At 39.1% G+C, this 11,572-nt stretch overlaps 1 protein-coding gene across 5 annotated transcripts in view; it reads right to left on the bottom strand.

Moving 5' to 3' along the window:
* Nucleotides 1-228: 228 nt before the first annotated feature.
* The window catches only part of nudt13 (nudix (nucleoside diphosphate linked moiety X)-type motif 13), a 30,662-nt gene continuing 19,318 nt past the window's right edge, over nucleotides 229-11,572 (bottom strand). For 2 of the 5 annotated variants that reach the window (XM_007576076.2, XM_016662937.1), the window contains 8 exons: nucleotides 6,489-6,637; nucleotides 6,253-6,395; nucleotides 5,606-5,713; nucleotides 5,396-5,502; nucleotides 5,156-5,281; nucleotides 2,337-2,448; nucleotides 1,891-2,045; nucleotides 229-1,651 (listed from right to left, as the gene is read on the bottom strand). In XM_007576076.2, coding sequence (XP_007576138.1) covers nucleotides 1,460-1,651; nucleotides 1,891-2,045; nucleotides 2,337-2,448; nucleotides 5,156-5,281; nucleotides 5,396-5,502; nucleotides 5,606-5,713; nucleotides 6,253-6,395; nucleotides 6,489-6,577 — 1,032 coding nt within the window. In that variant the 5' untranslated portion in view covers nucleotides 6,578-6,637 and the 3' untranslated portion in view covers nucleotides 229-1,459. Of the gene's footprint in view, nucleotides 1,652-1,890; nucleotides 2,046-2,336; nucleotides 2,449-5,132; nucleotides 5,282-5,395; nucleotides 5,503-5,605; nucleotides 5,714-6,252; nucleotides 6,396-6,488; nucleotides 8,184-11,572 lie in introns of those variants that run through there. The other 3 variants (XM_016662938.1, XM_007576074.2, XM_016662939.1) reach the window with 3 other exon arrangements.

Here is an 11,572-nt window from a genome sequence, read left to right as displayed (position 1 = left end):
TTCATATCGCATTTGATTTAACCGAACGCATGAACTTCTTTTCTACAAAACGTTTTACAGTCATTGGTCAAGAACACGGGAGCTAGAATTCTGATTGGCAGACATCTTTGTATCTACAGTTTAGTTGAGGCGGGCCGTTTGGTCCAATGCCCCCAGACGGATCTCTTTACACCTACGTTTCAAACGTCTGACTAAATAAATCTTCCTTATTTTAATTGTAAGTAGTTCTTTAAATGTCCTGTGAGATGATATACTTACCCATGTATCCATAACAACCGGAACTTTCAATATCCAGCAAGTTATTTTCGCAATTTACCGTCTATTAAACGAGTGCCCCCCCGGATTAATTACACTCTCTGCAGCTGCAGCTGTGAAGTTGCCGTATTAACCCGATATTTGCTAGTGTGTGATTGAATTAAAATGACTTTTTCTGGAAAGTGCCACAAGATGACATTTGTTGTGAGGTTTGTCTCTTTAGGAAAACAGCCTGAATCCCTTCAGGGGCCTGCCTTTGTACAAGGGCTCCAAGTAAGCTGCACAGAAGTTTGAAAGGTAGAATGTCCTACTTTATGTTTCTGAGAACTGCAGACACACAAACACAGAGAAGCTGATGTTTGCCATCAGAGAAAAAACTTAATCCAGAGGAATACAGCAGCAGGGACACACACAAAAATGTCTCCATAGTCAGTTAATCTCATCTGTTTCTAAGATAGCCTGGATGTTGTTCCAATTATGGCGGTTGGCTGAGGAAAAATAAGTTTTTGACTCTTTTGCTTTGGTTGTTAAGGTTGAAATGAGACTAAAAGGATCCGTTTTTACTGTGTGAACATTTCTGTGCTACAAATTCGACAGCTAGCTCTTGTTGAATCTGTGTCACACTCTGTTTATAAGTTCAGCAATAAAATAAGTAATATAATAAGTAACAGGGCTGCAATGGTGCAGTTGGTAGCACTGTTGCCTGGGAGTAAGAAGGAACTGAGTTCAAATCCCAGCCAGCCTGGGTCTTTCTGCGTGGAGTTAGCACGTTCTCCCTGTGTATGCGTGGGTTCTCTCTAGGCACTCTGGCTTCCTACCACAGTCCAAAAACATGACTGTTAGGTTGATTGGTCTCTCTAAACTCTCCTTAGGTGTGTATGTACATGATTGTCTGTTGCTGTGTTGCCTAGTGATGGAGTGGTGTCCTGGGTGACCCCACCGTTTGCCCAGTGACCGCTGTAGATATGCACCAGCACCCCTCACGACCCCACTAGGGAGAAGAGTGTAAGACAATGAATAAGTAATATAATCATATTGGGAGAACTTTATCAACATGCTAGCTAGTTTTTGGACAGCTCTGGCCCAGTTCATGAGTAAACCAGGATGATTTACTCTCAGAATGAGTCTAGATGACATAGGTAGGGATAATACAGTAGGACTTTATTTCATGAGTTCTTGTATTGTTCCTCAACACATTGAAACATCATTCTGTGTCCTTGCTGTGTTGCTGCTCCTTCCACTCCATGATAAGGCGGTGAGCAACAGCATGTTTGGGAGGCAGCCAGACAGCAGGTCGATGATCTCTCCAAGGTGGAGCTTTTACCTGCAGAGCGCATGTGATTTCTTCCTCAGTAAACCAGCGAGCATCCTCCAGCTCCAAGTGGTCCACATTCAGCTGGAACAAAAACAGGTCACATAATATGTGACTTACATTTAACTACACATTTTACCTGCAGCTAGTTCCCAGCGGTCAGTGCTTTTTCTTTTTTTTTTTTTTTTACCTTCTATCTGCTCATTTAAAGCAGAGCTCCAATACAAACGGATTCTAACTATTTTATCCCGACTGATTTGAGTTAACCTAAAGTTTATCAGAAACTCTGTTTGCAAGTGTTAACTTTTAAAAGGCCTAGTCACCTGAGAGTGGGCGGGGCTAACAGTGGCATGGCAGGCCAGCATGAAAGAGCTGTTAGGGAATGGCCAGTGCTGCGATGAACTGTAGATGATGCTCTGTACCTCCAGACCCACCTCTTCTGCTACCTCCCTGCGCAGAGCCTCTTCCAGAGTCTCTCCTAGAAGCAACACACACTCACATATTACCTACCAGGTTTACTTTAGGACTGGGATCATGTCCTGCAGGTTTTAGATATGTCTCTGTTTCACAACACCTGAGTCAAACAATCAGGTCACTAGTAGGACTTTGGAGAACCTGACTGCACTAAGGAGGTAATTCAGCTTTGTGATTACAGTGTGTTGAACCTGGGGTAGATTTATAAATTGCAGGACACCAGCCCTTGACGCCTGGATTTGAGAACCCCTGCTTTAGGACATTACTAGGTGTATCAACAACTGGTGAGACTCACCTATGTCACAGAAGCCAGCAAGAGCACTATACAACCCACGAGGGAAGGACGACTGACGGCCCAACAAACAACGTTTCCCATCAGACACCAGGACAATCACCACTGGAGACATCTGAAGGAAAACCATTCACTGATCAGACTGATAGTCAAATATCCACTGATATGTGTTGACTTAACTCTGCTTCTGTTTTAACTTTGATCTGGATCAATTCAGACTCATTTCAGTCATGCAATGGCTTTCAAATCAGTTCAGTTCAGTTTATATAGCAGCTATTCACAGCAAATGTTACCTTGAGACACTTCACAAAATAAATCACATACATTTCAATTGATCCTAGTTAGGAAATAATCATTAAGCTCACTTTATTACACAAAGTATCTAAAAAGTTTCTAAGGAAACCCGTCAGATTGCATTGACAGGATTCACTCCTCCTGGACCAACCAGCACAAACGTAGCACAAACGTTTGACACCAATTTTGTCTGATTTGAAGAAGGTGGGGCGGCCAACTTCACTCAGGTCCTGGACCAGCATGTTGCAACAGCAATGTTCAGTCTTTGCTGTACTGCAGCTTTGTCTCCTCTTCTAAGACAAATTTCTCCCATGGGAGACAAATAAATTATCTTATTTTATTACCAATAGGCTATCACTTGCGTTGTCATTTACTTTACAGCAATCTTTCATTCAGGGCATGCATTTTCGCAACAGTAGAGAGGAAAATTCCCATTTATGAGAAAGAAACTTCCAGCAGTACAGTACAAGTGGCTGTCTGCTATAAAATGGGAAGAAAGTTATACATGGTGTTTAACGTTTTTAGAAAGACAAGCATTTGTATTTTCTTCCATTTGCTCTGAAAACCTCAGCGAGAGAGTCCAGTGCACCCAACCGCCATTAGAAGTTACCTAGTTAGAAATTAAACTTCAGCTGTGTGAATCTCAAGAATAAATGGATTGAACTTCGGAAGCAATTTGACCATTCAAACCACTTTACACCACAGCCACATTTTTAAATTGCACTCACAAACATTCACATATTTCTAAAATAAATATGTTAAATGCCAGAGGTGGGACCAAGTCACTGTTTTGCAAGTCTCAAGTAAGTCTTTGTCCTCAAGTCCGAGTGAAATCTCAAATAAAGACCAGGCAAAAGTTGAGTCAAGTCTCAAGTCGGGAGCTTGGAATTTCAAGACATTTCGAGCCGTTTTTCGAGCCCAGATTTCAGTGTATTTAGGTGAATTTTGGTGCTTTATAGTTTGTTACTGTCCACAGAAAAAGTTTGTGTGGCTGCTGCAAACTTTCACTTCACATTCATTTTTATACATGCTGACTTGTGCATAAAACATGGCGCCGCACAGTTTTTGTGTGTACGCACGCTTTATACCCCTGGTCTGGTTCTGGGATAACAGTCCAGGACAGTCCTTGTTCAGATTTTTGAATCGATTAGTTCTGATGGAACCAGTACAGATTTTTAACTANTGATGACAAAGTTTTGGGTCAGGTCGATTAAAAATGTAATTTTTTTTTTAAAAATTCGCAACTGGGAGCCTGTACCTTAGCATCTTCATATTTTCTAAACATTATTTGTCATATTTGCATACATAAGGTTGAGAAATAATAAAAAAAAAATATGGGAAAATTAAAACCCATTTTGTCCCTATTCTCAAGAATCACTGTAAATTAGTATAAATATCCGGAGGTCTGCCACCACGTGAGGCAATAACCATGTCAACGGTCCTTGCTTGTAGCAGTATAAATATTTATAATAATAATAATAATATAATATATTATTATTATTATTAATAATAATAATTGGCGCACATACCAATGATATATTTTACTTAAAAGGTGCTTTCAGGGCACACAAGGTCAACTCATAAAAAATAAAAACTAATACATTTTAAAGAAAAACATCCAAATAAAAAAAATGTAAATAAAGGGATCATGCAAATGCCTGTTTGAACAATGGAGTGTTCAGCTGGGATTTATAGACAGACAGTGTGTCAGAGAGACCTTTGAATGGGGAATTTGGATGTTTATTCTAACTAGAGGAATCATGTGTTGTACATTTACAGAATAGAGCTGATTTCTGTCCATAAAGGCACATTCACAAAGTGGGCATGGCTCGACTGAAGGATGACTGCAGCTGGACTTTCATCAACATTTCCCAGCAGACCAATATGATCTCTGATCAATCGCTCCCCTGAATCCCTCTATTGGTGATGTTCTCCATCAGAGCCAAAGCACTCCACAATCACGTTGTGCCGTGTAATTGTGGCACAGCGCAAAGGTGTGCTCTTGCCGCAGCTACTTAAATATGTGTGATTGTGTAGACAAACAACTTAATCAACCTTAAACATAATCAAACTTGGCCTGTTTGGAGTTAATCTGCTGATTCAACCCTGCTTCTTTTTCAGTGAGAATTAAATTACCGTACTCTGCAGATGCATTTCATGCGCTTCGGCGCACAGACCAATGACTTACATCTTTATGAGACAAAATAACACTGGATAGAATCAAATTTCAGTGTATTTAGGTGAATTTTGGTGCTTTATAGTTTGTTACTGTCCACAGAAAAAGTTTGCGTGGCTGCTGCAAACTTTCACTTCACATTCATTTTTATACATGCTGACTTGTGCATAAAACATGGCACCGCACAGTTTTTGTGTGTACGCACGCTTTATACATGAGGCCCCTGGTCTGGTTCTGGGATAACATTCCAGGACAGTCCTTGTTCAGATTTTTGAATTGATTAGTTCTGATGGAACCAGTACAGATTTTTAACTAAGACAGACTCTGACCCTATTTGGTTCTTTTTTAACACCTTTGGGTAGTAGACAATAGAGCTGCTGCTGCAGGCCCTCTGGCTTCCAGCTTGGTTCCGTTGGGTCAGCTGTCCTGTAGCGCCACAGAACCTGTTAATCTGGTGCCAACGTAGCAAAGCCTGAGCCTGTGAAACACACCGATATCAGGACCAGAACACGAATTAGATTCCATGAAGAAAATCTGGAGTTCTGGTCTATCACAAAAAACAGAACAAGAAAGTCCAGCAGCAGTTACTCACTTTGGCGACTAGAGGTGCCTCAGCTCCTTCTAGGAGAAAGAAAGCTTTCCTGAGATCCATGAATGTTCCCTTACAATTCCTTAAGATTGCTGCTGGATCCAGTTCTCCTGAAAACATATCAGAATCCAAATAGAATCCCCAGAACTCAATCAGGCAAAATCTTTCTCAAACTCTGAAGTGACAGACAGAAAGAGTCCAACATGCTCTTACCCACATCCAGACAGAACTGAGCATGGTTCTGCTCAGAACAGCCAATCAGGATGGATTCTTTTAGCAAGGATCCATCAGAACCACTTTTATGCAGAACTGACTGGACTTCTAGAAGATAAAGCCAAAGAACAATCATCAGGTTACCCTGCTACTCGCCCGTTGACTGCTGGAGATAAGCACCTGCTCCCCTGGTGACCCCCACTCCGCTCCACCAACTCAGACCTTCTCAACATACCCAAAACAAAACTAGGAACCATGGATAGAGCCTTCTCGCTCCATGTCTATGGAATGCCCGACCTGACACTCTGAGGGCACCACAATGTACTGACTGTTTTTAAAAAAAGGCCTTAAGATATTTCTTTTTAGCTGTTCTTTGTGATCTAAATATGAAAAGGGCATTATAAATAAAATCTATTATTATTTTTAAAGATAATAGATTTTATTTCAAATAAAATCTATTATTGTTTTTAAAGATAACTATGTTAGATAATGGATGTTCAGGTTCTACATTAGGGTTAGGTCTGAGGTACTATGTCAAGTTGTGTCTGTATCATTCTGGGTCAGAGGTTTGTCTCGGTGACTGATCTTGTACTTCCTTTTTTGAGGATGTCTATCTGAGGTTTGTTTTATTTTCTGAGGTTGTGTACCTGAGTAGCTGAGAGCAATAGGTCTAAAGGTTTCCGGAGCACTGCACTGCAGCAGCGGCATGAGACGATGAAACAGGAAAATGTGCCCATTTTGCAGTGCTGAAAGACATGCTGCATCATTCTCCTTCAGCTTGTTTATGTACCTGAAGAGATCAATCAATCAATCAATCAATCAATCAATCAATCAATCAATCAATCAATCAATCAATCAATCAGTTGCATGTGAGCTCCTGAACCTAATTCTGGACACAAAGCCTGAGCAGAAACGGGTCAGACTGTAATGTCCTCCAAACAGAAGGGTCCTCAGGGGCCTTAATGCCGACATGCTGGACTGGATCACGCTCTGAACCTGAGAGCTATGGAAAGGCTGCTCTGGTTCTACTGCCTGCAGAAGGACAGCAAGGTAAAGTTAGGTACACAGAGTACTGATGAGAAACAAGAAAAACTGTTCATCAGAAAAAGTGCAACACACAACAGCCCAGTCCTGTGAAGCACACTCACACAGCTCAAGGCTGGTGTTATTTTACAGAAAAGCAAAGTTTTGTCTGGTCAGAAAATAATATATTTCATGCTTTACGACATGACTGATTTGGATTTTAAAAACAAGTTCTGTTTGCAGTTGCAGTACTGAAGTATGAAAATGAACTATGCTACACTAAATAGTCATTCCCTCTAACATACAGTTGAAACCAGAAGTTTAAATACAGCAACTAAATAGACACACAGATTTTTTTCTCATTGTCTGAAATTAAATCAGACCAAACTTATCTCATCTTAGATCAGTCAGAATAATCAAAATTAATTGTATTTGCTAAATGTTAGAAAAGTTATTGAGAACAATAACATTTACGCGCAATTGTGTCAGAGCGCAAAGGTGTGCTCTTGCCGCAGCTACATTCTACATTTCAAAAATGTACGTACATTTGGTCAGTATCTGGGGTAACTGTCTTTTAAAAACTGTAGGACATGGGTCAAACCTTTTGAGATTTCTTGTACAAGTTTCTCACGATAGTTTGCTGGAGTTCTGGCCGATTCCTACTGGATTAACTGAGTTGATTGTTGACCGCCTGTTTCACAAAGACCAAACCAGGCACAGGAGGTGCAGCTGTGTCAGCCCAGGATGAAGTAATTCAGGTGAATATGTGTCCACAGATTTCAAGAGAACAAGAGATCATCCTTATATTGAGGATTATGAGGAATTGAAGCACATCATGCTAAGGGGAAAAAAACCCCTCCTGCTCCAATACAGGAAACAATAGTGGATCGATTGAATGCATATATAGCGTAAAATATAAATTTCTAAACCATTCTTGAATAAAAAAAAACATCATAATCATACCTGTCATATGCTCTATTAAACAACTTTAGCCAAATAAATGAACAGTGGAAGTCAATATTATAACATGTTAATCTGACAGCAGATTCACTCATGTTACTTTTTTCTGTCCTACCTCTTAGAAATATTTATACAGAACAAACACAATAGGTCAAGATTAAATATAAGAATACTTTTGCAGTATCTGGGAAGTATGTGGATGAAATGTTGAGTACATTGTGTGCAAATAACTTAGAATGTATAAGCTATATCGAATTTAATTAGCTTTACCGATGGTTAACTTCTTTTTTGAGTTGTGAAGTTTTTGTTTTGAAGGGACAATTTCTTGTTTAACTGTTTAAGCAAAGACAGTTTAATTAAGCTGACTGTTAGCCTGGTCTGGAGCAGGTTAGCTGCACAAAAGAAATCGCCACGGTAATTTATGTGTTCCCTGCTAGCAAGAAAATGTTCGGAGTACGTCCGTGAACGTAGTCTGAAAGTCGAACGTCGAATGTTCGGACCTGACGTTCAGCAAACGTTGTCTGAACATTCACTCTGAACATTCGTTCCCAAATAAAATTCTTTTTTTGCTGTCATTTCACTTGATTTAGATTTTATTTCTTTAAAACTTTTAAGCTCGCTAAGCTTTTATGACTGTTATTATTTTTTATCAAATTTTTATTTTTCACTTCTTATACAAAGTGCATACTTCCGAATGTTGTTTGAACGTTCTTGAACGTCTTCCGGACGTTTTCATAAATGTTGCTTTAAAAAAACTTCCAATAAAACGGAGGCATTACAAAGATCTTTATTTCTCCCTACAAAATAATTTTTTAAGATTTTTTTTGTTACTCTTGCTGTTATTCTAATGCAAACGTCTCTACTATGTCTTAATAAAAAATAGATAAATAAACAAACGTTCGTTCGGACTTGACGTTCGCCGAATTTTAATATATTTAAAACCTTTATGGTGGTTAATATTTATGACAAAATCTCTTTTTTTGTCATTTTAGAGCGTCTGAATGTTGTCTGAAAGTCATCTGTTCGTCCGTGTGTGTCGTTTAAAAATTGGGTTACTAGCTTCAATACCTTATTTAGCCAATAGGGGGCTCTACGCCCGTCTAAACATTATCCTCGCAATTCAAATAATGGTTTTAAGTCCGATTTTTCTCATTTCCTTTCCTGCATAATCTACATTGCATTTATTCAAACGCAATGTAAACGTATCTCAAATGAGAGTAATACTTAAATAAAAGTCCAAGAAGTACTTCCATTTGGAAAATATGAATTTTCTGCAGAGTGACGTCACTTCCCAACTCGGATTTATGCAGTTAAAAAGCAACAGAAGTGATGGAATCTACCTTGTTCGGTAAGTTATTAGTTTCCATGCTTATTTCTTTCATATTCTAACCTGGCAAGTGGTTAAAGCGTAAAAAGCAACATAACTTGTTGCCGATGCCTTTTCTGTGCGTTTATATCTCGCTAAGCTTCGTCCTTCTTCGTTTCGAGCACGTGGCGCCATTATCTCATGACTTCTCAACCTCTACTATAAAGTTTGACTCGACCAGAAATATTTATCTACGTGAAGTGTCCTGCTTTTTTCCCCCTAATGTTACTTTGTCCTGGGCCACCGAGTCAACATAACTGATAAGCAGGTAATCAGGAGAGTCTGAACGGACCGCTTCGTTCATATACTGAGGGCTGTAGGAAAAAAACATGGCGTCAGTTCGCATGCCTACTACTGAGGAGAAGTTTAGCTGCTGGCATTGAGTAAAGCTGAGTGGGAATTAACTTTTTCAGCGCATAAAATTATAACATTTAAAAACTTGAGTTCTACATTGTCCTTTTAAAAAGCCAGATTAAAGAAAATAAATGTATTAATACTTTGTATTGCCAAATGTGCAAAGCTTACTGACATTTTCCAACACAGCCACGAGAGGCAGCTGGTAATGGGAGTTACACCATTTAATTTTCTTTTGGAATTAATTAAATATTTTTGAATTTAATAATTTATTTTTAATCAATAGCTGGAATCTAACTGACAGCAGAATCTAGAGCAGGAGTGGGCAACTCCAGGCCTGGAGGGCCGGTCTCCTGCAACTTTTAGATGTGTCTCAACTTCANAAAAAAACGGAGGCATTACAAAGAGCTTTATTTCTCCCTACAAAATAAATTTTTAAGATTTTTTTTGTTACTCTTGCTGTTATTCTAATGCAAACGTCTCTTCTATGTCTTAATAAACAATAAATAAACAAATGTTCAGACTTGACGTTCGCCGAATTTTAATATATTTAAAACCTTTATGGTGGTTAATATTTCTGACAAAATCTCTCTTTTTTGTCATTGTAGAGAGTCTGAATGTTGTCTGAAAGTCATCTGTTCGTCCGTGTGTGTCGTTTAAAAATTGGGTTACTTGCTTCAATACCTTATTTAGCCAATAGTGGGCTCTACGCCCGTCTAAACATTATCCTCGCAATTCAAATAATGGTTTTAAGTCCGATTTTTCTCATTTCCTTTCCTGCGTAATCTACGTTGCATTTATTCAAACGCAATGTAAACGTATCTCAAAGGAGAGTAATACTTAAATAAAAGTCCAAGAAGTACTTCCATTTGGAAAGTATGAATTTTCTGCAGAGTGACGTCACTTCCCAACTCGGATTTATGCAGTTAAAAAGCAACGGAAGTGATGGGATCTACCTTGTTCGGTAAGTTATTAGTTTCCATACTTATTTCTTTCATATTCTAACCTGGCAAGTGGTTAAAGCGTAAAAAGCAACATAACTTGTTACCTTTTGTGTGCGTTTATATCTCGCTAAGCTTCGTCCTTCTTCGTTTCGAGCACGTGGCGCCATTATCTCATGACTTCCCAACCTCTACTATAAAGTTTGACTCGACCAGAAATATTTATCTACGTGAAGTGTCCTGCTCTTTTCCCCCCTAATGTTACTTGTCGTGGGCCACCGAGTCAACATAACTGATAAGCAGGTAATCGGGAGAGTTTGAACGGACCGCTTCGTTCATATACTGAGGGCTGTAGGAAAAAACATCATGGCGTCAGTTCGCATGTCTACTACTGAGGAGAAGTTTAGCTGCTGGCAATGAGTAAAGCTGAGTAGGAATTAACTTTTTCAGCGCATAAAATTATAACATTTAAAAACTTGAGTTCTACATTGTCCTTTTAAAAAGCCTTAAGATTAAAGAAAATAAATGCATTAATACTTTGTATTGCCAAATTTGCAAAGCTTACTGACATTTTCCAACACAGCCATGAGAGGTAATGGGAGTTACACCATTTAATTTTCTTTTGGAATTAATTAAATATTTTTGAATTTAATAATTTATTTTTAATCCATAGCTGGAATCTAACTGACAGCAGAATCTGGAGCAGGGGTGGGCAACTCCAGGCCTGGAGGGCCGGTCTCCTGCAACTTTTAGATGTGTCTCAACTTCAACACACCTGAGTCAAATAATGAGGTCGTTAGTAGGACTGGAGAACCTGACTGCACTGAGGAGGTGATTCAAGCTGTTGGATTCAAGTGTGTTGGACCAGGGAGACATTAAGAGCTGCAGGACACCTGACCTCGAGGACCAGGATTGCCCACCCCTGCTCTAGAGGACCAGTAAGCACTGAAGTGGTCTAGTTAATGTAAACTAGTTAATGGTTTCTTGTGGATGAACAAAAAATCTAAATGTTCAGTCTGATCCATAGTAGCATGTTATTGTTGAGCTTGTGGTTTATCTTAAGCTACTGTAAACACTGTCTTTTCCTTCACTTTGGATCATCAACTATAAAATAATATGCAGCTGGACATATTAATAGGGCATTCGTTGGTATCACAGCACGTGATGTTCTGTTTAATTCAGTGTTAGTTAAATTGCCATTTAGATCTAATGTTTATCTTATTATTTCAAGGTCCTTCAAAGAGTTGTTGATGCTGATGGCTGTGAGCAGGAAGGACCTCCTGTAGCAGTCTGTGTTACAGCCTCTGACTGAAGACACTGTTT

Source organism: Poecilia formosa, unplaced genomic scaffold, assembly GCF_000485575.1.
Source record: "Poecilia formosa unplaced genomic scaffold, Poecilia_formosa-5.1.2 Scaffold396, whole genome shotgun sequence".
NCBI classification, from domain to species: domain Eukaryota; kingdom Metazoa; phylum Chordata; class Actinopteri; order Cyprinodontiformes; family Poeciliidae; genus Poecilia; species Poecilia formosa.
This window is presented reverse-complemented; position numbering and strand designations above follow the sequence as displayed.